This window comes from Gopherus flavomarginatus, chromosome 8 (genome assembly GCF_025201925.1).
Source record: "Gopherus flavomarginatus isolate rGopFla2 chromosome 8, rGopFla2.mat.asm, whole genome shotgun sequence".
Lineage (NCBI taxonomy): Eukaryota > Metazoa > Chordata > Testudines > Testudinidae > Gopherus > Gopherus flavomarginatus.
The window spans coordinates 59,636,968-59,660,927 of NC_066624.1; the positions used below are offsets into that span (position 1 = coordinate 59,636,968).

A 23,960-nucleotide genomic window follows, 5' to 3' on the forward strand; every position below is an offset into this window, starting at 1 on the left:
CGCAGCCACGACTGCGGCAGCTCCACCAGAGCCGCCTGCAGCCCCCTCCAGCAAAACGCCGCCCACCAATAATCCTGGCGCCTTAGGCGATTGCCTAGGCCGCCTAAATGGAAGTGCCAGCCCTGGATGCCTGGTGATAATACAGCTGAGGCAGTGGCATTTTACTAGAACGACGAGCACAGAAAGGTTAACTGAGATCTCTGTCCAACCAGCACTTGAAGGTATAGTAATGAGTGACCTCCTCACAGAACTCATCACCAAAAGAACAAGCCTAGATCATTTGAGCTAAAAGATTAAATCCATTATCAGGTAGCAGTAGCAGGCTCTTATCCTACATATTCCACTTGGCCAGTGTGTTACATAGATGTTGGCTTTAATAAGGCAGCCCTTGGAAACAATCCATTGGGAGAGTACATTCTGTCACTGAAAAAACCCACGCAAGAGACTGTGTTTGAGAAGAAGTCAGTTTATTGTTTGTTTGACTAACATGCTAAGTCTTTTATACACAGTTTTATGGAAGGTTAACATGGCAGTCTGCACCCTCTGAGCCAACAAGAAACTGAAACACCATGATGAGAACTGCCTACAGCCAGTCAAGTGATGAGGGAGGAGTCGGAGTGAGGGGTAGAAAGGGAAGATGAGAAGGGTGAGAAGGGAGGATGGAGTAAGGCTACTCAACAGACAACCCACAATGTGATTTTGGTCCCACAAGCCAGGAAAGCCATCGCTTTGGTGGAGTAACTTAAAAGCTTGTTGACTAATCCAAGGCAGTGGCTGTTTGGCTTCCTTTGTGATAACTTTGATGTACCCAGTAAAGAACCATTTTAGCTCTCTCTAGTTAATTTGTAATTTCCCCGTGCAGGTTGGTTTTGATTAAGTTTTCAGTTTTACGCTCATTTCATTTATCATTTGACCATCACTGTGAATGTTTTATTTGTTTCTTACACTTATCAGAACTTATGTTTGATGTGAGCCACTTTAAATCCCAACGCTGGTAGGTTCTTGCTTTGTTTTCTGATAACCCCAAAGCAATGCCTTGGATGTATTTGTGCATCTTTTTGCCAGCTTTAAGGGTTGAAATCAGAGGCTAGTTATCCATTTAGTTTCATCCCTCATGTTGAGTAGCTGCAAAGAATCCTGGTGCTGTTTGCTCAATGGGCTGGTTTGGAGGCATTGATAATCTGATACTTATGCATGTGCATCCCTCAAAGTGAAACACAAACTATACACAGTACATACAGGAATCACATCATAGCTGAAATGCAGCCACCGCTGAAGTTGACCATAGCAACTTTTTAATTACACACGCATTAGTACGACACAACAGTTTAGGACATCAAGTGAGTAATAATATCACGTACAACTGAAATTTCTGGGAGAATTTAGATAGGATGTAATTTCCCTCATAAAAATTTGGCCAGAGCTAGCATCCCTCCTGCTGCAAAAAATAACAGGTTTTTTTTTTCAACAAGCACAAGTGTGAATGAGGACACCTCCAACAGCATGGAGCCCTTCAGCATGGAGCTGTGGTATTGGTTCTGTGCTGAGTGAGAGGGAAGAGTGTCACCTTCTGAACCTCCAAGGTCTTCTGGAGTGGGAGCAATCTAGACTCATAGAGGAAAGGGGAGAGCAGCGAGGGATAGAGAGTTGTAAAGACATGTCTCAGTATATGATGAGGCTCTGTCTTCTTGTAAGAGCAATTGAACTTCAGTGTCAGAGCAGAGGGGGCTGTGTCACGTTCTGGGGCCACTGTTGCCATGTAACATGGCTATGACTTTCTCTCCTGACACTCTTCTCTTAGAAGCTGGTTTTCCTGTTCAGGGGTCTCATATTTATTGATGGCAACAGATTGGCCAGGATCCTAGCCTGGAAAATAATCCTGTAACATGTTCCTCACTCCCCCTTTATATCTCCCACATCCTTAGTGTGTTCTCCTTTGACTTCCCTGAGAAAGTAGAGACAATTTGATTCTGCTTCTTTTCTTGGTGCCCTGACTGCAATTTGCAAGGCTCTGGGACTTCCTACATCTCCCAAATGCCATCATGTGGGTTTAATGGTTCTTATACGTTCTTTTTGGAAGTTTCGCCATGTCCCAAAAGTGTCCAGCTATCTGACTTTAAGCTCTGGAATATCTTATTCAGACATGGTAATACAGAAACTTGACTTTGGCTCTGTTAAGAGTGCAGTGCCTGAGGGATAAGCCCCAATGCTACAAAAGATTGCTTATCCTCAACACCAGGCTTCTGTTACAGTTATTGAAATCTGGCTGGACTCAATGGGCATCATCCTTTTCAGGGAGACTTCACCAGTGCTTTATGCATTTGCTATGGTCCTCATCTGTCTAACTGAGCTAGAGGATGCAGCACTATTGGGTTTTTTTGACTTTGTGCATTGGTCTCTTAACGTGTCCACTTTTGTCTGCAGCCCTGTTCACTTCTTGTTTTGACTCTGACCTATCTAAGAACAAGCCTGATGTCCATATAGGTTTTTAAGAACTCATGTTAGATGGGGTAGCTGCTTCCTCGGTGGGTGACATTAAGAATTTACATCACTTTTGGCTTAACTCAGCATGTTAATGTTTATGTATGAACTCTCATTTGATCATTTCTTTGGCGGCTTCTACTATAGACATCGTGTGTCTAGCCATCACTTTTTCTCACCACTTCAGTCTTTTTTCCTCTTCCTCACATCATTGCCACTCCTTCTCCTATTTCTATCCAGCAATCCTCATTTTACTTCCTTGCTCTCTCTAAGTAACTCCAGACTGCCCCCTCTGATTTCCTAAATTCTAAGACTGTTCATTAGTAAAGAGTGGGTTGATCTCTATAATCCCACAACAAATTATTTGACTGATGTTACTGCTATCAAGGGGAGATGAATGCAGATTTCTGCCACTCATTGCTTTCTTTAATACGAGTTTGCTCAGGAAGATGAGGGAGAGTGATTGCTGGCTGTAAAGTTTTCCTGGGCTTGCTCTCTATCTGGAACAACTTCATACTTTATGTGGTTATAGAAAAGTTCTGAGGTGAGCAATATATACTATTTTATTCTTAAATGAGCCACAAGATTATCTTGTCCTGGTTAGAGTTCTGGTGGTCTGTTACATGGGTAATGGTCTGTCTTCCAAAAGTTGCAAACACTTTCTCTACTCTTTTGCTTGGAATATCAACCACACCTGTTTGCCCAGCTAATCTCTGTCAGTCCTCTTGTTTTTAAATATCTAGTCACCCTCACATATGTCCATCTTGGGCAGTCCCAGAACATTGTTGAGAAGGTATTGTCTTATTTTAAGGTAATATGAGTTTGTAAGGAAACCTAGGCTCTCCGGGGAAATTCTGTTAATTACCATATCCCCTTTAACAGATTTTTGAGGAGACAGGCACCTAATTCCATTGGTACTTCTAATAGAATAAGTTATTTAACGTATCTCAGTCTGCTGTTGATTTTTCCCACTAAAAGCATGGGGGACTACTCTAGGATATATCTGCAGTTCTGGGATTTTGTGTTCCCATTGAACTCTTATGTGGGACACAGTGTTTGGAACATTGCATTAATTAGTTTATCTGCTATGGACTCACCTAGCTTCAGTCTTATCTGCCTGAACACCTGCAATTTGTTACCATGGGCCCCTGCTCTTCTATTGTTTCATGTATGGTTTCAAAGATGTCCCGAGGGAGAGTTTGGTTTCTGCTTTAGTCTAGATTTACATGCACTTTTGGGTCAATAAGTTACTGGTGATGGCCACCAATGGTCTCTGGTGTCAGATGTACATAAAAGCTATCTAGTTCTGGGGCAGATGGAGACAGAATAAGATTCATATCAATCAAAACCATTGGGCCTTCAAACTTATTTGCATATTTCCCATAAGATGCTTGCAAAAGTGGGTATAAATATCACCCAGTCCAATATCACCACTGGGAAGGCACTTCTCCTAGGATTAATCTCTAGCCCCATGCACAAGAATGATAGACCCCTACCTCATGCTCCCCACTCACACATCCTATCTCCAAACGTGGTTCCCAAGCCCTAAACTACCATGTCCCCTAATACCTAAAAACTAACATTTATGTGTATCTTATTGTAACATTTGACATTAAGCTTTTCAATTGAATTGAAATCTATCCTTCCTTCTTCTTCCCCCTCTGCACTGTCTCTTTTCTTCAGTCTAGTTTGTCTGTGCATTTGAGAAGATTTCAATTATTTTTTTTCTCTGCCCATTTTCCTCTCCTCCATCTGACTAGCTCTCTCTGGCATTTCTAATACACTCAGGGCATCTCTCCAGGCTTCTCTTCTATCTTATTCAGCCTGTCTTCACCTCCTTATTAGTCATCTCCCTATCTTCCCCATCTATATATTCTCACACTCCTTCCTGGTACATTGATCTCAGTTTCTTTTTCTCTTTCTCTTCTTTCTTAACCCTTTCTCTCCCTCTCAGCTCTTCTTTCCCTTTTCTCCCGTTGTTCTCACCTTCCTCCATCATTCCTTTCTCTCTCATATTGCTCCCCTTTGAGATGCCAGGGGCCTGTTTTCTCCTCTGGGAGAAGGGGGATCCAGTAGTTTTTTCATGTCTTCTGGAGTGGAGAGTCTGTTCTTTTTTTCCTTTCCCTTCTGGGATCCATTAGGGGACTGTCCTCCTCTGGTAGGGGCTGTTTCAACTCCCTCACATTGGCTCCACATTCTCCTTCATCCCTGAGATGGGGATGAGGTGTCTGTCTGAGCACTGCAGGAAGCACAGGCCTCTCAGTAGGTCTCCTGTTTCTTGTTAGAGTATCCCTAGTGCCACATAGACACCCAGCAGCCCTGCACGAGACAGCAACCCATGGTGCCTATTGCCAACGCTCACTGCTGTGGAACTGGCAGCTGCTCATTGTCTTGACATAGTTTTCATTCCGATACTACAGCTCTGAATGAAGACTGACAAGGAAGAACTTTTCTTGATGGGTCCCTCCAACGCAGTGCTCATCTATCCACCCCAGTTGCTTCTTCTGAGGGGGGTTCCATTTCTCCTGTTTCCAAAGCTAATATTCTTGGAGTCATCACTGCCCTGGCCTTTCTTCAGAAGTCTACATTAGTTACACTGAAAATATGTCAAAGCACAATAACCTCTCCAGCACGCTTTCACCTCTTGACACTGAGATGAATAGCAAGTCGCTAGTTAGACTTAGATAGCCTTTTAAAATGATTTGGTTAGCACTGATTTTTCTCTTACTTTTTTTTCCATTTCATCTGGTTTTATCATTTGCAAAGTGCTCTCTGGTGTTCCCGTGAAGTATGCTAGAGAAGTAAAATTGGAGGGAGTCTTACTGGTAACTGTTTAAATCAGTTATGCCCCAGGGATTTTCTGTACCATAGAGGTCCATGTCCTTCTGCCCTTGTACGGTTCCACATGACTGGCTCTTGTGCAGCCAATGACAAGTCAGCTCAGATAGCATCACCCCCAGCAAAGGGCTAAGTCAAGGTTCCGTTTCAGGTTTCTGAATGAAATTTAACAACACTGTATTCCAGACAGCATGGGAGACAAACAGGAGTGGAATGTACAGTGATGACAATGTAGCAAATAAAGAGATCTGGTTATTAACACAATGAATGGAACATAGTATGAGACTGGAAAAAATTAAAGTCTACATGACATGAGAGCCTATGCAAGTGATGTGACAAGGGGGAAAGGGGGGGAGCAGAGAGAGTCAGAAAATTGCTTTATGGCCAAGCAGAACTGATTACTAACGCAACCAGGGAGGAGATAAAGGAAATTCTAAATACCTCATATTGAGGTCTGGCTGCAGGTCACATTGAGACAAGCGACTCTTATACTGAAGCTCGGCAATCACTTCTCTAACGCTACTGATGCGAGGAAAAGAAAAAGGCTAAAGGTTCTCCAGATTGTGTGTGCGCATCTGTGTGTGGGAGGGGGAGGTTTATTTTTCTACAGGAATATTGCACGAGGAAAGCTACTTCATAAAGCAAAAATCAGTACATTCATTAAGTTCACACAGTATCTTGTCACTCAGGCCAAGTACTGTACTAAAGATAATACAATACACTGCAATCCAAGTGACACTGAATTGGTTTAAATTGCTGTGAGGTAACAGGCACTCTTTCGACAACCACCATTGTTCTGTGTGTGTGTGTGTGTTTACACAGAGTGTGCATCTGCACAACTCTCATATACAGATGTAGTGGATGTGGAGCTGTTTCCATGTGCATTTTTTTCTCACTGCATGCACATCTATGTGTTATTTTATTGATGAGATGAAAAATCACAAGTTATTTGACAATAACAAGAACTTCTTGTTCCCAAACATTTCATTTTCCACAACTGTTGTCTAACGCAGTTGCATGTCATAACAACAGCGGGTGAAACAAAAACTTTATTCGGTGTGGGTGGGTGTGTACGTATGCGTGTGCATGTGCCTTTGTGTGAGCGAATGGATGCTTTATAGATATATGTAAAATGTGTGTACACAATACAAAAATTACATCCATGTTACCAAAACAGTCTTCCCTTTTCAGAAGCCAAGACCTCCCCCCACCCTCCCCGATTCATCAGCCACCTGACTTTTTTTAATCATACAGAAAATGTTCCATAATAAAGAGCAACCATCATGTATAGGCCTGTCAGTTGAAAAGTGTGGTGGCCCCACTGGACAAACTTCATGATTTTGCAGTGATCTACATGATTTTGCTCCTTATCTATAGGAGTTGCCAAACTTTGGCCACCATTTTGGAGCTGGAAGAGTGGGTGGACACTTAGCGCTCAATCCCCATTGAAAGTGAAACACATCTGAATATTGCTCAGGCTCAAACAGGAGCTTTCCAACAGGAACAGGAATTTTTTTATAAAGGTACCAACTCTTTGCAGGCACTTACTCCTATTCAAGGGCGAATACAAAATGGTGGCCACTGTTAACCATGGTGAATGGAATTCCATGGGACAACCATACTTTTTAATGATAGTAATGTAGTTTTTTCAATATAGTCACTATAGCATGTGTGTGTCTCTTATTCTATATCCATGAGGGAAAAAAAAAAAACACCAGTACATTATACTTTAAGAACTATGCCATACAACATTAACAACTAAAAAGTCTTAAAAACATTGATTGCTATATCAGTAGCTCTGCACATACCTCCTCTGGGATGGTATAATACTGTGTAATGCATGATAGTGAGACTTGCATGTAATGAACACTCTGTCTCACCGTCTGGGAGTTGGGTAGTCAACCCTAAGACATGAGATAACAAGTGTATTTTACTACCCTTATCATACATTTCCCCCTCTGTTTATATCTCTCTAAATCAGGGTGGGAAAACTTTTTGGCCTAAAGGCCACATCAGGGAATAGAAATTGTATGGCGGGCCATGAATGCACACAAAATTGGGGTTGGGGTGTGGGAAGGGCTGCAGGTTCTGGGGTGGGGCCGGGGATGAGGAGTTTGGGGGGTAGGAGGGTGCTCTGGGCTGGGACTGAGGGGTTTGGAGACCAGGAGGGGGATCAGGGCTGGGGGAAGGGGAAAGGGCAGAGGGTTGGGATGTGGGGAGAGGCTCAGAGGTGCAGGTTCCAAGCTGCGCTTACCTCAAGTGGCTCCCGGAAGCAGCAGCATGTCCCTTCTCTGGCTCCTACATGGAGGTGCTGCCAGGTGGCTCTGAAGGCTGCCCCATCCTCAGGCACCGCCACTGCAGTTCCAATTGGAGCGCTGTAGGGGGCCACTGGAGCATGTAGGAGCTGGAGCGGGGCCATGCCATGTCTTCCTGTAGCTGCGTGGTGCAGGCCCTGGCCAGAGCAGGGCCAAGCCACGTGGTGCAGCCCTGACCCTGTGCCCCGGCTAGAATACTGGAGCAGGGCTGAGCCACGTAGTGTTGTCCCTGACCCAGTGCTGGAGTGGAGCAGAGCCATGTGGTCCAACCCAGCGCCCTCACTGGAGCAGGGCTAAGCTGCGTGGTACGGCCCCCGACTCAGCACCCTGGCCGGAGCAGGGCCAAGCTGCATGGTACAGCTTGCGGACCAGCTTAAAACGGCTCATGGGCCAGATCCGGCCCATGGGCCGCAGTTTGCCCACCCCGCTCTAAATCTGTATATGGAGATATAGAGATATAGTTAGAGCTATTACATCACACACTTATTTTGTGTATTTGCAGTATGATTTGTTCTACCGTCAAATCTTTTACTGTACAGTTAACATTTTGTTTAACTAATCAGGGACTAGTTTTCTACTAGCGATGTCCTATGTCAGATGCTGAAACTAACCAGACTGTAGTATTCTGGAGAGTTTTTCTGTAAGTTTACAAATATACAAAAACAAAAGACCAATCTCCTTCCAAAAAACCCAAAGTCACTACTTTTCTTCTGGCAAAAAGTTGTATACACATGATTTAAACTTTCCTTTTTAAATGTTGAACTGTTTTTGGCAATTTTAATAAAGTACAATATATTACAACCAAACCAAAAAAATAATAAGTTTCAGTAACAGCTGTTAAGAGTGACGTGATCTGAACATTCCCACCCACCCATCCCCAGAGACAGAGAGAAAAAAAATCCTCCCCCATCTGATAACTCAATTTGTTTCTTTAGGAAGCTAACCAATAGGAAGCAACAGAACAAGCGTGTGGTATCAAATGAAGCTGACCAATCCTGTGCTCTGTATTAGCAAGAACACCCGGCTTCACTGGCTGGAGGATCCTGTGGTTTGTCCAACTTGATGTCAATCACTGATAGAGGAAAGGAAGGTTAAGGACGATGATATCGTTATTTAAGATAAACCTGTGTATTCTGGGTGCTGGGGTAGTTACCGCTGCTTAATTTCTGGCAGGTGGTAATTAATTTTAGTGTGCATGGAAGTGATACACTGACTGGCAGCAAGCACAGTGCAGGTTGGTGCTGTGTATAAACACCCTCAGCCATCTCTACGGCACTTCTGCTCCACACACAGAGGACCCCCAAAATTTCTGCCAAGGCACTTCCATTCAGACTTGTAGTGTCCTCTGATTTGATCTGGGCAGAGATTACCAAGTGTGCTGAGTTGGGCAGGGGCGTTAGCAGACAAATACCCTCTAAGACAAAAGCACCAAACTCAAATCACATGGGACCGAAATCTGCAACTGAACTCATGTCTCCAGAGGGGACAGCAGACAATTAGTTCACCCAGACACCCACTTTGAAGCAGACCAAGTGGTTCATTCTTTCTCTCATGGTACACATAGACTGCCAGCAGCATTGATGGAATGTGCTCTCGCTCTCTCTCACACAAACACATAAAAAAATCTTTAGCTGTGCATCATGTTCTCATTACAACACTGATCTGCTTATCAGGCACAACCTGCACGGCCAGTAACTCGGTGGACACATTACAGAATGGCCTGGGCTGCTTTTGAATGGCAGGTCTTAGTGGTGTATTTATCTCCAGCCTGCCCACAGATGATCTGTCCCCAGCCTGCTGGGGCATCATTTTTCCTAAATGAAGCCAGCAGACTGGAGTTAAGTCTCAGGTCTAAGCAGTGCAAATGGAGGAGGAACTTTTCAGTTACCGGAGACAAGAGGCTGTGGCAGGTGGAAAGTGTTCACTGACCGAGTTTCACGGCCACTGCTGAGGGAGGGGACACCTTTGGTGCGCTTCCTGGGAATAATTAATTAGTAACTGATTCCCATGTGATGGCTGTAGGTAACTCCTTGCCTGCACTAACTTGAGTCTAATTAGGCCAAACACTGAAATGGTTAAATCAATAGAACGCTCTGAAATGCAATGACTCCCCCCCTACTCAATGGTTTGTAGCATTGGCTTCTTATAGGCTCAGTCACTGGGCAGGCCCCAGTGGACCTTGCATTCAGCTATTGAAGTGAGCTGGGCATGGGCATCATGTGTTACCACGCAGCACACCCAAGTCTGAAGACCGGATCATTCATGTCATGTGTCCCCGGTGAAAAAAGTGCCATGGTGGAGACTCTCAATCCCACTGGATGGAAGTTCTTTGTATCACTATTATGGCAGCACCTATTAGTTGATTTCAGTGGGAACTATTTCTCGGCCAAGGCAGGGAGATGATTTTTTTAGCTGGGAGATTCTGCTATCCCACAACAGGCCCTGGCAGCAACAGAGCAGCTGCATTTCTCAGGTGCTGGGGCAAGAGTTGGATGGGGAACACGTATCCCTCCCTCTTTCTCTTTGGGTTTGTCTGGGCTGGGGCTGGGGGTGTAACTGCCAGCTTGGGCAGACATACCTGCGACAGCTTTGATAGATTTAGTGTGCTAAAAATATCCTAGTAGCCACGGTATTGCAAGCAGTGAGCTGGGCTAGCTGTTCCGCATACAGGCCCACCTGGGAGCCAAGGCATGGACCCAGGGGGCTAGCCCCTCACACCACCATGGCCACGCTGCTTTTTAGACACAAGCTTGCTCAAAGCTAGTGTGCATAGGTTTACCCACCTGGACCTACACCTCTGACTGCAGTGAGATGTATCTGTCCTCCAAAGGCTCTAGTGGGGAGTTTGCTACAGAAAGAAGCTGTGTGGGAAGCTTTGCAATAGGGTACTGCCTCCCCCGACCCCCACCAGCTATTTTCCTCCTAGGGAAGGTGCCAAATAAGCTATAAACTTGTACACTAGCCATAAAACATGGAAGCAAAATTGCAAGTACCCCACCCTGCTCTCACGTAGCAGGACGAAAGGCCCTCGTTCTGCTGTGACAAATGTCGTGGAACTCAGGAGGCCAAACCTCTCCTGGCCCTAATGCCACATGCTGCTGCTGCTGCTTTAAAACGACACAGCAATTCCATCTGGCTGTGCACTAAATGCCGCTGATTTAATAATTCATAGGCTTCCCCAAACAAAGAGTTGAACTGAAGTGCACATGAACAGCCACAGCCAATTCCGAGAGCTGTGGCTGCCAACGCACGCACAGATAAATTCATTAAAAAATAATGAGCTGGCTGATGTGCTGCAGACAGGCAGACCCTTCAGTGTGACAAGCCACTTGCCAGCCTGGGAATGCAGGAATGTCTCAACAAGCAGGTATGTTAAGGCTCAAGGCTGATCCTGGCCTCCTGGACCCGAGTATCCCACCCTAATGGTTCCAAGAAAGGACATCAGGTTCTCATCTTGCCTTAAACTAGCTTCTTCCCTGAATCCTCCCAAGGGACTACCAGCTCATCTCATCCGACCTCTTGTACTTCACAGGTCACCAGCCCCACCAAGCACTCGCACACTAAACCCAACACCTGAAATGCGACCAAAGTATTACAGCCCCTCAGGAGACTATACTATTACATGCCATGGGAGAGACTGGGAGGGACTGAGGTGCACCCATGCCTGAGGCCCCCTTAACTGAATGATAGAATCATAGAAAATTAGGGTTGGAAGAGATCTCAGGTCATCTACTCCTATGCCCTGCTCAAAGCAGGACCAACACCAACTAAATAATTCCAGCCAGGGCTTTGTCAAGCCAGGCCTTAAAAACCTCTAAGGATGGAAATTCCACCACTTCCCTAGGTAACCCATTCCAGTGCTTCACCACACTCCTAATTACACAGTTTTTCCTAATATCCAACCTAGATCTCCCCCACTGCTACTTAGACTGATAGACTTTAAGGTCACAAGGGACCATTATGATCATCTAGTCTGATCTCCTGCACAATGCAGGCCACAGAATCTCACCCATCCACTTCTATAACAAACCCCTAACCTATGTCTGAGTTATTGAAGTCCTCAAATTGTGGTTTGAAGACCTTAAGCTGCAGAGAACCCTCCAGCAAGTGACCCGTGCCCCACGCTGCAAAGGAAGGCAAAAAACCTCCAGGGTCTCTGCCAATCTGCCCTGGAGGAAAATTCCTTCCTGACCCCAAATATGGCGATCAGTTAAACCCTGAGCATGTGGGCAAGACTCACCAGCCAGCACCCAGGAAAGAATTCTCTGTAGTAACTCAGATCCCAACCTATCTAACATCCCATCACAGACCACTGGGCATACTTACCTGCAGATAATCAAAGATCAATTGCCAAATTAATTGCCAAAATCAGGCTAGTGCATCATACCATCCCCTCCATAAACTTATCAAGCTTAGTCTTAAAGCCAGATATGTCTTTTGCCCCCACTACTCCCCTTGGAAGAACATTGCTCTTTGTTCTGTCATCTGCCACCACTGAGAACAGTCTAGCTCCATCCTCTTTGGAACCCTGCCCCTCACTCTTTTCTTCTGCAGACTAAATAAACCCAGTTCCCTCAGCTTCTCCTCATAAGCCTTGTGCCCTAACCCCCTAATCATTTTCATTGTCCTCTGCTGAACTCTCTCCAATTTGTTCACATTCTTTCTGTAGTCGGGGGGGCCCAAAACAGGATGCAATATTCCAGATGTGGTCTCACCAGTGCAAATCACTTCCCTTGATCTGCTGGCAATGTTCCTACTAATGCAGTCCAACATGCCATTAGCCTTCTTGGCAACAAGGGCTCACTGTTGACTCATATCCAGCTTCTCATCCACTGTAATCCCCAGGTCCTTTTCTGCAGAACTGCCACTTAGCTAGTCGGTCATAGAATCATAGAACATCAGGGTTGGAAGGGACCTCAGGAGGTCATCTAGTCCAACATCTTGCTCAAAGCAGGACCAATCCCCAACTAAATCATCCCAGCCAGGGTTTTGTCAAGCCTGACCCTAAAGACCTCTAAGGAGGAGATTCCACCACCTCCCTTAGTAACCCATTCCAGTCCTTCACCACCCTTTTAGCGAAAATGTTTTTCCTAATATCCAACCTAAACCTCCCCCACTGCAACTTGAGACCATTACTCCTTGTTCTGTCATCAGGTACCACTGAGAACAGTCTAGATCCATCCTCTTGGGAACCCCCTTTCAGGTAGTTGAAAGCAGCTATCAAATCCCTCCTCATTCTTCTCTTCAGCAGACTAAACAATCCCAGTTCCCTCAGCCTCTCCTCATAAGTCATGTGTCCCAGCCCCCTAATCATTTTTGTTGCCCTCCGCTGGACTCTTTTCAATTTTTCCACATCCTTCTTGTAGTGTGGGGCCCAAAACTGGACACAGTACTCCAGATGAGGCCTCACCAATGCCGAATAGGGGGGAATGACCACGTCCCTCAATCTGCTGGCAATGCTCCTACTTATACAGCCCAAAATGCCGTTAGCCTTCTTGGCAACAAGGGCACACTGTTGACTCATATCCAGCTTCTCGTCCACTGTAGCCCCTAGGTCCTTTTCTGTAGAACTGCTTCCTAGCCATTCGGTCCCTAGTCTGTAGCAGTGCATGGGATTCTTCCGTCCTAAGTGCAGGACTCTGCACTTGTCCTTATTGAACCTCAGATTTTTTTTGGCCCAATGCTCTAATTTGTCTAGGTCCCTCTGTATCCTATCCCTACCCTCCAGTGTATCTACCACTCCTACCAGTTTAGTGTCATCTGCAAACTTGCTGAGGGTGCAGTCCACGCCATCCTCCAGATCATTAATGAAGATATTTAACAAAACTGGCCTCAGCACAGACCCCCTGGGGCACTCTGTTTGATACCAGCTGCCAACTAGATAGAGAGGAAATCACTGGATGGTGATATTGAAGAAAAGCCAACTAGACATCACTGGCAGGAAAACGATTAAGTGAGAGCGACTCAGATAATCCTGGCAAGTGACCCACACCCAAATGCTATACAGGAAGGTGGAAAACCCCTGAGGTCCATATCAATCTGACTTTGGGGAAAATTCTTTTCTCCCCCGTGAGGCAATCACTTAGACCCTGGGCATCTGAACCAAAACTAGCCAGCTCAGCCCCTGAGTGAGAGAATGAATGTTGCTATCTCAGAGCCCTGCCACACCCCAGCCAATTTCCCATCTCCAGATCTGGCCATCACTGATGCTTCAGAGGAAGGAGATTAAAGAAAAACCCCTCCCAGAATACATGGGTGGGAAAAACTGCCCTCCAGACCCCTGCTCATTGTTCCACATGGCCAGCCCCTATGCTGTTTGCTGTGTGGTGGGGTTGGGATTCCTCTGCCTTGCTCTCTCCCATGGTTTTTAATCCATTTGCCAAAATGTCTAGCTCAAGGACTCAAAGACTTCAGGGCAGGTGGCTCAGGAGGGACAAGCGCTGCAGAGAAGGGGTTAGGAGACAGGTCCATGTCCTTGCCACTCAAGTCTGGGGGAGTTAGGTGCCTGTGAGGATCTGGGCTCTAGCAGAAGGCCCCTGAAGGGAGAGGCCCAGGCAGAGTCCAGGAGAAAATGTGGCAGATACCACTGGCTCCAATACCCATCACAGTACTTTTAACTGCCCACCTCCTACCCCCCATAGATCTGCCAATGGGCTGATAATCCATTGCGCTTGTGGAATGTTCAGTACAGAAGGTGATAAGTGTTATTTCCCAGCCTGATCCATATTAGAGCTGCAGCAAGAGATACTTGAGACACAGAGCCATGAAAAGCTAGAAAACTGACTACCGGCTCTCTAGGCCAGATTGTCAAAGGTTGTTAGGCACCGATGGATGAAGACGAGTGCCTCATGGACTATCTCTTACCTAAGCAGGTTAGGTGCCTAGTTCCCATCAACTTCACTTGGAGCTGCAAGTGTTTGGCACATCCGGGAAACAAGTGAAAGCACAGTGCTAGCGCTAGTGTAGACAGGGCTCCCGGCAGTCATCATTTGCCTAAGCACCATGTCCTCTAGCTCGGCTTAGAGCAGGTCTGCTCAGCCCAGTGGTGCCAATGCTGGCAGCCATAGGCCCATGTCTGCACCAAGGGCTGCAACAAGCACCGAAGGGCTAGGAACCTGGGCAGAGCATTTCAAAGCTGCCTTAAGGATCTGGGTGCCCAATTCCCATGAATATTAACTGGGGTCCCTTAGTGGCTGTGGAAATCTCAGTCTTAGGGCTCAAACTGGTGGGGGGGGGGCATGCTGCACAGTGCTGCGGGGGTGGCAGCCTCACTGCTCTGTAGAATCCTTCACACCACTGGGATCAGGAGGGAGCGCCCGACCCACTTTGAGGTTGCTGGGGCTCAGCTCAGCGTCACAGTGGACAGACACCCCTAGTGCACGGCTGTGAGTGGGAAGGGATCACAGCAGGCAGCACTGAGTGGGGTGCTGGGCAGAGGAGCTGCACTACAGCAGGAATGCTAATGAGCTGCACACCTCATCACAAGAGCTCATGCCATTTCCTGGGAGGCAGCTTTTGCTCCCGTGGCAACAAGGACAGGAATAATTAGCATGGGCCACTGCCTTGCGAGGAGGAACGGTTCTGCCTGGCCAGGCTCGCAGACATCTCCTCCTGGCCCAGGTACTGGTGCCTTCAGTGAAATGATGGCACAGAACAGTGTTCCTGGTGGGGAAGATGGATGGCTTTCACTGACACTGCGACAGTGTTAGGATTTCCTCTGCTGTTGAGGCCTCTGACCTTTGTGGAATCGGAGTGTCCTTCAGCTCTGAAACTCTGCCTGGCTCCATTGGCTGAACTGGGGATCAAATTTAGGATTTTCAGAGCCTACACTGGAGTCTGTCTGGTCATGGCTGAAGGAGACTGCAGCACTCACAGCACGCCCAGACAACTGGCAGGCACAGTCCCAGGCATTGGCCCCTCTGTGCCGCCTCCTAGTGCTTTGTTGTGGGGGGGTGGAGTCCTGGCACTATGGAGTCAGCAACTTCTACAGGCTTCTCTTGGCCTTTGATGCTGGCTGCTGCTCCACACTCCCTCTCACCTGCCTAGGTGCCTCCAGGCCAGCGCTTGGAGAAGAAGAAACCAGCCCCCAGCTCTGTTAATTTAAGGCAAGTGCACCTGGATAGCTCCTCACTCATGTGTATTTACCCCTCACATGGATTTTCCATTGCCCCCCATCGCTGACCGGGGGGACTCACTGTCACCTTCAGTGACCATGGCAACTGGTTTTAAAGAAAGGGCTCAGCCTCATCACCTCTCAGGGCTATCAGCAAATCTGAGGGACAAGAGAGGCCAAAGGCTCCAGTTCCATCCCCTCTCGTAGTCTTCAGGGACACTGATTCGGTTGCCTGGCTGCCTGGCAGACCCCAGGGAAGGATGTGGGAGAGGGAGGGTGGAATCACAGAACTGGCCATCTGCACCAGGGGCCACACGCAGGCTCTGACCTGCCCCTGAGACTACCTGAGCTCGGCACACCTCATTGCAGATTAAGGGGCACATCCTCAAGTGCAGCTCTGTCTCCTTCATTCCCTCTCACAGCGCTGAGCTGCCATCCACCTCTGCTATCTGCCTATCCTTGACTCTGAACTCCCCTTCCCCTCCTCCTGTCCAGCTACCTGTCAATCTGCCCATTACGTTAGTCACTGTGTGCCTCATTGCCTCGCTGGCCAGTCTCATCCAGACCAGCCTGGAGTCCCCACCTGGAGTGGTTACACTGACTTCCAACCTGCACAGTGCCCTCGATGCTGGGGAAACGATCCCCACCCAAGAACTGTGTTTGTCCCAGGTACAAGAGGGGCTACACTCACTAGCGTCTCCATCTCGTGAAGGCTTCATACAGAGACTGAATACCCTACTGGATAGGGTGACCAGACAGCAAATGTGAAAAATCAGGACGGGGGTGTGGGGGTAATAGGAACCTATATAAGAAAAAGACCCAAAAATCAGGACTGTCTCTATAAAATAGGGACATCTGGTCACCCTACTTTTGGATGACGCTTTAGCCAAGCAGTGCAAATCCATACAGATTTAAGTAAAACACACAGCTATCACAACCCCTGTGCCCCCCACTCAGGGTGAGCCACCCCCTTGAACTGGGAGCCATTGACATCAATGCCCTTTTGGAAGGGGGAGCCCCTAGGACTTGGGACTTAGCATTCACAGCACACTGGGGCAGTTTAAACCCTCCCTCGTCTGCACAAGGACTGATCAGAGAGCTCAAATGGTTTCTGTACTGAACACCCCCTCCTGCAGCACACAATAAATACCATTGAATAGCTGCCAGTGTTGTGCAAATATTAACTGGGATTGGCCCAAGGTGCTTCAGATCAGGAGAAGCCTTGGTAATACCATGGGACAATAGCAACTTGACACGAGCTGCCCTCATTCAGAAAACACTCCTGCCTTGCACTGTTCACTAAGGAACTATTTGCCGCTCTCCCTCCCCTGGTCCTGGGGGAGTCATTATTGCTATGTTTAATTTAAAAACAGGGAACTTCTCTGTAATAAATAAATCTTAATTGGAGCAGAACTATTAGCCACCCAGCTGGAGGAACCGCTACATTGATGCTTTTCTTTTTGTTCATTCAGTAATTGGAGAAAGGGGATTATGGGTTTGGTCTAATGAGCCCACTGGTGTCTGCCAGAGTCTAGCAGTGACGGAAGGGAATGTTTTCTGTCTACCTCCACACTGGGTACAGAGCAGTTTGCCCTGTAAGCTTCCTGATACCCCAAATCTGCCCTCGGATGCTCCTCCAGTGGATGGCTGAGCAGTAATCCAGAAGCACAAATGCAAAGGAGCGGTTTGAGAGGGGAGCACAGGGAGACATGAGTAAATCCACCAAACGGTTGACTTTATCCTCTTTGTTATGCTCTTCATGGCTGAGAACTAATGAGGGGCGAATCTCAAAAGGGATATTTCAAACAAGCATCGCAAAGCTCATCGGCTTTCCCAATCTCATCTGAACGTTCCAGTCCACAAAGCATTGATGAGTTGTACTGCAAGATTTCTGATCCTGATATGTTTAGGCCCTGGTCCTGCAATGAGTTCTGGCTAGGGAGATCCCTACTGACTTAACTAAGGCTCAGTGCTGCTAAGGTGATCATAGAAATGTAGGGCTGAAGAGGATCTCAAGTTCAGCTCCCTTGGCAAAGGCAAGGCCAAGTAAACCTAAATGGTCTCTGAGGGCACTTGTCCAACCTGTTCTAAAATCTCCCAATGACAGAGATTCTGCAGCCCTCCCTAGGGAACCTGTTTCAGAGCTTAATTCTCCTTAGAATTAGAAAGTTTGTCCTAGTAGCCAACCTAAATCCCTCTGGCTGCAGACTAAGCTGCTCACTTCTTGCCCTACCATGTGTCGAGTTCAGAGCCTTTATGTGAGCCAAAATTACCATGAAAAACAATGGTCTCCTTCATGGTATTATGGTACTTTGATCACACTATAATATGGGTAGTGTGTGATTAAAGTGTGGCTACATTGCAATTACAGTGTAATTCAAGTGTGATCTTTGCTTTTCAGTGTGTAATCACCAGCACCATTCATATCACGAGTGGGTTAGCTACACCACTGAATTACTTATCATTACCTCTTGTGGGTATATCCAGGTATATTAACTACATCATATTCATGTTGTAACTCCTCTCAGTCATGTAGCCAACTTTCTGGTGATAGGAATCAGCGCTAATCACAGATCTCAGCAAGCATAGCCACAGCGGCACTGTACTGTAATTGCAGTTACAGGACCCCCTTGTAGCAAGTGTAAGGGGACTTCTGTCCCCTTACTAAGGGTATGTCTACACTACGGGATTATTCTGATTTTACGGAAACCGGTATTTGGAAACATCATATATAAAGTAGAATGCATGCGGCCACACTAAGCACATTAATTCAGCGGTGTGCGTCCATGTACCGAGGCTAGCGTCGATTTCCAGAGTGTTGCACTGTGGGTAGCTATCCCATAGTTTCCGCAATCTCCCCCACCCATTGGAATTCTAGGTTGAGATCCCAATGTATGATGGTGCAAAAACAGTGTTGTGGTTGATTCTGGGTAAATGTTGTCACTCAATCCTTCCTCCGTGAAAGCAACCACAATCATTTTGTGTCCTTTTCCCCTGGATTGCCCTGGCAGATGCCATAGCATGGCAACCATGGAGCCCATTTAACCTTTTTTCACTCTCACTGTATGTGTACTGGATGCTGCTGACAGATGTGGTACTGCAGTGCTACACAGCAGCATTCATTTGCCTTTGCAAGGTAGCAGAGATGGTTACCAGCCCTATTGCACCGTCTGCTGCTTTGGAAATTGGCGATGACAGTTACCAGTCCTATTGTACCATCTGCTGCTATCATGGGTGCTCCTGGCTGGCCTCGGTGAGGTCGGCCAGGGGTGCATGGACAAAAATGGGAATGACTCCCCAGGTCATTTCCTTCTTTATGTTTTGTCTAAAAATAGAGTCAGTCCTGCCTAGAATATGAGGCAAGCCTACTAAAGAACCAGAGAGCACAGCCGCTACGGGTCAGAGCCCGACATCCTGCAGAAATGATGAGCTGCATGCCATTCTAGGGGGTGGCCCTGCAACAGCCCCATCCAATGCTTTCCTCCTCCCCCACCCCTCCTGGGCTATCGTGGCAGTTATCCCCCCATTTGTGTGATGAAGTAATAAAGAATGCATGAATAAGAAACACTGACTTTTTAGTGAGATAAAATGAGGGGGAGGCAGCCTCCAGCTGCTATGATAGCCCAGGCAGGACTGAATCTCCATTAGTTATTAAAGGGTGGGGGGGAGAAGAGCGCAGCCTCCCACTGCTATGATATTCCAGGCAGGACTGAATCTCCATTAGACATTAAAGGGGGGGAGAAGAGGAGCACAGCCTCCAGCTACTACGATATGCCAGCCAGGAGTGAATCTCCAGGAGACAGAGCTTAAAGCTCAGCAAGGCCAGCCAGGAGCACTCACAGGATGATGACACTAGTTATCAGTCCTATTATGCCATCTACCATCAAGGAAAGGAGAGGATGCTGCTGTTTAGCGCTGCAGCACCCTGTCTACCAGCAGTATCCAGTAGACATACGGTGACATTGAAAAAAGGCTAGAAATGATTTTTTTCCCTTTTCTTTCACTGGGGGCGGGTGTGTGTGTAAATGACGACATATACCCTGAACCACCCACAACAATGTTTTTGACCCTTCAGGCATTGGGAGCTCAGCCAAGAATGCAAATACTTTTTGGAGACTGTGGGAACTGTGGGATAGCTCGAGTCCTCAGTCCCCTCTCCCTCCCTCCATGAGCGTCCATTTGATTCTTTGGCTTTCCATTACACTTGCACGTAGCATTGTGCTGAGTCCCTGCTGTGGCCTCTGTCTATCACAGCCTGGAGATTTCTTCAAATGCTCTGGCATTTCGTCTTTTGGAACGGAGCTCTGATAGAACAGATTTGTCTCCCCAAACAGCGATCAGATCCAGTATCTTCTGTACGGTCCATGCTGGAGCTCTTTTTCGATTTGGGACTGCGTTGCCACCCGTGCTGATCAGAGCTCCACGCTGGGCAAATAGGAAATGAAATTCAAAAGTTCACGGGGCTTTTCCTGTCTACCTGGTCAGTGCATCCGAGTTCAGATTGCTGTCCAGAGCAGTCACAATGGTGCACTGTGGGACAGCGCCTGGAGGCCAATACCATCGAATTGCAGTCACACTAACTCTAATCCGACATGGCAATACTGATTTCAGCGCTACTCCCCTCATCAGTATTAGGAGCCTTTTATATTGATATAAAGGTATTCGTTGTGTGGACGGGTGCAGGGTTAATTCGGTTTAACGCTGCTAAATTCGCTATAAACATGTAGTGTAGATCAGGCCTAACATTCAGTGGGGGTGTTTTGGTTGGTTAGCTTCCAGTACTAAAAGAAAGGGGAAGGGTTAATGGGAAATCAGGACCCTGAGACTGACACTCCCCAGAAACAATGGGGAAAGGCCAACGCTTCAGGTCTGCCTAATTGACAGGGTGGGCAGGCTAATCAGGGAGTCAGGGGGGTCTGTCCTCCATCTAGCTGGAATTGCCTGGGTCAGATAGCGTGGGGCTGAGCTATGGAGAGGGCAAGGGCCCAAGCTGAGCTGGGGAGCAGAGCTGTGCCAGATCCAGAGGAGCTAGAACAGCAGCCCAGGAAGCAGGTCAGTGGTGGGAACAGAGTCACAAAAGCAGCCCACAGAGCAGACCTGTGCTGGGAGCAGAGATGAAGCAACCAGATCCAGGGGGGCCAAAGAAACAGCCCAGGGAGCTGGAGGCAAAGCAGCAGCAGCAGCCGTGCTGAGGCAGAGTGGAGCTGGAGCTGGAGCTGGAGCTGGGGCTGGAGCAGTCCGGAGCTGGGTGCAGTGAGCAGCTGGGAAGAGTGAGGGGGACCCTGGGCAGCAGGCTGAGCACAGGGAGATGCCCCCAGCCAAGGCTAGATTTGGGAATCACAAGGGGGAATCACAACGCCGACGGGGTAAGGGCAATGCTGGGAAGAAGGATCCTGCCACCTAGAGCCTGAGAGCGTGTGGCCACTGCCAGAGCAAGTGTCCAACACGCAGCATCCCTGCAGCACAGCCAGGGCCTGAGAAGGAGGCCTGGGACTTGTGAGGAACAGAATGAACTTCCCTTACATTCCAGAGATGCTGGTTGCAATGCCCCTGTGCCACAGAGTGGGGTGACGTGTTTTCCTTCCATCTTTCCCATTTTTTCCTTATTTTTTTTTTAAATTGATTGCTGTTTAATAAATTGTATTTGCTTTGAACTGTATGTAATGATCAGTGGGTCAGGGAAGAATCAAGTGCAGAGAGAGCACCCTGGAGTGGAGACACTTCAGCCCCTGCGCTAAGTGACCATGACAAGGTTGGGGGTCGAGCCCCCTAAGAATCCTAAACCCAGCCTTGTTGGGGTTATGAGAACTCTGCCATAAAGGAGAATGGAAGGAGAGCCCTTGAGGTCAGGCAGGCCTCGGGATAAAGGGAGTAGGAGTAAGGACTCAGATCCTTTTGCTAGTCCACTTCACCGGGGTAGTGTATAAGCCAGGAAAGTTCCCCACAATACCGGGACCATTCCCTGCTTACATAATTGGCATCACAGACAGGATCCTATCCACAGGGTCCACCCCATTGGTTTACTGGTTGAGTTCTGGTAGCACTGTCCAGGCTTGGTCAAGTACCCTACCTTGGCTGGAACTGAAGAACTATGGGCCCAGTTTGTTGAACTTCAGCTCAGATTATCAGACCAAGCTGAGGCATTACAACAAGCTAGAACAGAACACAGAAAAGTCTTATCACTAGCTAAGGCAGTAATAGACCAACAGGCAGCAGAAGCTAAGAAACCCCCTACTATTTATGTCCCATGAGTGCAGAAGCTCACAGAGTTTCGTGGCTTCCTGACAAGACCAGGAGACATTACAGTAGGGGAGTGGGCAAGTCTGTGAAGGCGGTTCTGCATGTGCTAAGAGTACCTGAAGAAGATTGTGTGGACTTCATAGAGGAGCACCTCAAGGGCCAGGCCAAGGCCACAGTAAAGTTCATGGCAATGGCGGACAAGAAAGATGTGGAAAAGATGTTTGAACTCCTCCTAGAAGTGTATGGAGACAAGGTACCTATTGGAACCCGACTAAAGGAGTTCTTTGAGAGAAAGCAGGAGCCTGGTGAAACTGTCTGGGTGTATATGTATGATCTCCAAGAGAGAATGAGCAAAGTGGAGCAGTAAGACCCTCGACAAGTTCCAGACCCAGATACGGTTTTGAAAGAGTAGTTAGTGCTGGGGCTCCAGGATGATTCCCTCTGCCGTGAAATGAAAAGGTGTAAGGAAGAGCCCAGTAAGAAGTTCTATGAACTCATGCAGGCTGCCATAATGTGGTCAGAAGAAGAGGACATTCCTGTGGCAGAGGCAGCCACGTCTAACCCCAGTACATGAAGTGGGGGGGCCTAGTGAATGCAGCTGCTTGGGAAAAGGCCCTGCCCCAAACACAGTTAACATTGGAAAGCTTAAATCAAGCTGTCCAAAAACGGAGTTAACTTTTGAAGTACAGTATAAACCTGGAAGGCAGAACATCAATGCTGACACCCTGTCTAGATTGCCTCTGGAGGACGAATCAGAAGAGGGCGAGGATCTGGAGAAAGACTCAGAGCTCTGGGTGCCTCCCTTCTCAGGTATCTTTCTCACTAGTCATTTTATAAAGCACATGTTCTAGGGCAGTGGTTCTCAAACCTTTGTACTGGTGACCCCTTTCACAAAGCAAGCCTCTGTGTGAGACCCCCATTATAAATTAAAAACACTTTTTAACATATTTAAAACCATTATAAATGCTGGAAGCAAAGTGGGGTTTGAGGTGGAGGCTGACAGCTCACGACCCCCCCACATGTAATAACTTTGTGACCCCTTGAGGGGTCCCAACCCCCAGTTTGAGAACCGCTGTTCTAGGGCCTTAAACAGGAGAGGTCTGTTTGAGAGATCTGCTCCCATAGCATGCCAGATGCACACCTGATGGTGCAGCTAGATACACAGGGCAACTCCCTGCTGCAGCCTGGCCCAGCACACAGAGATGTACCCACAGAAGGACAGGCGGAACTGTGGGGTTCTGCTGCTTTGGAGGAGCTGTAAATCCACTAGGATCTCCACAGAAGCCCTGCTCGCAGAGGCTACCTGGGGGACAGGCTGAATCAGTGCATACCCCAGCTGTCTTGGCCATGCACCCCTGCTGGCAGGTGCAACCCCAGATGTCCTGGCCCTGTAGTACTAGAAAGCCTGCTTCAATTTTCCTCCCAGGCAACCAGCATCTGCCCCAGGTTCAGGTCTTACAGCTCAGCTTTCTCTGTCATTCTGCCTTTGTGCATTACTATACCAAACTCAAAGATTTTTGTATGACATTTTGTATGAAGGATGCTGTCTAAAAACATTGTTAGGTCTTACGTAAACCAGTAAGATATGGCTGGGAGTGGCCATACAACCTTCAATCTCCATAGATGCAATGGTGTTAGGTAGGATTTCTGCACTCTTTAGTGTTTTACACCTATGGGAGGAGAATGGCTCAGGTTGAAAACTAAAACCCATTTATGGAGGAGAAATCCAGATTCTGTTGTTTCTCAAGCTTTCAAACTTTGGCAATGGCAGAGGCACCACTGCATGGATGAATCAGAATGAACCTGGCTTCTGTGTTTGACTTGATACCCTAATAAACTGGGCTAGGGGTCTTTGCTGATACGTTGGTCTGACTTGTAATGCCAAAGCTCCTGCCTGTGCTAGCCAATGCAGAATAAAAAGGTGAGGAAACAAAAGCAAAATCTAAAGAGTGCTAGGCACGAACTATACAGAG

The 23,960-nt window shown here is 47.4% G+C and overlaps 1 protein-coding gene across 1 annotated transcript in view; it reads right to left on the reverse strand.

The window, feature by feature from the left end:
* Positions 1 to 431: 431 nt before the first annotated feature.
* Positions 432 to 23,960, reverse strand: part of RAB6B (RAB6B, member RAS oncogene family) — a 147,268-nt gene continuing 123,739 nt past the window's right edge. The window contains 1 exon segment of the mRNA XM_050965662.1: positions 432 to 8,706. Coding sequence (XP_050821619.1) covers positions 8,642 to 8,706 — 65 coding nt within the window. The 3' untranslated portion in view covers positions 432 to 8,641.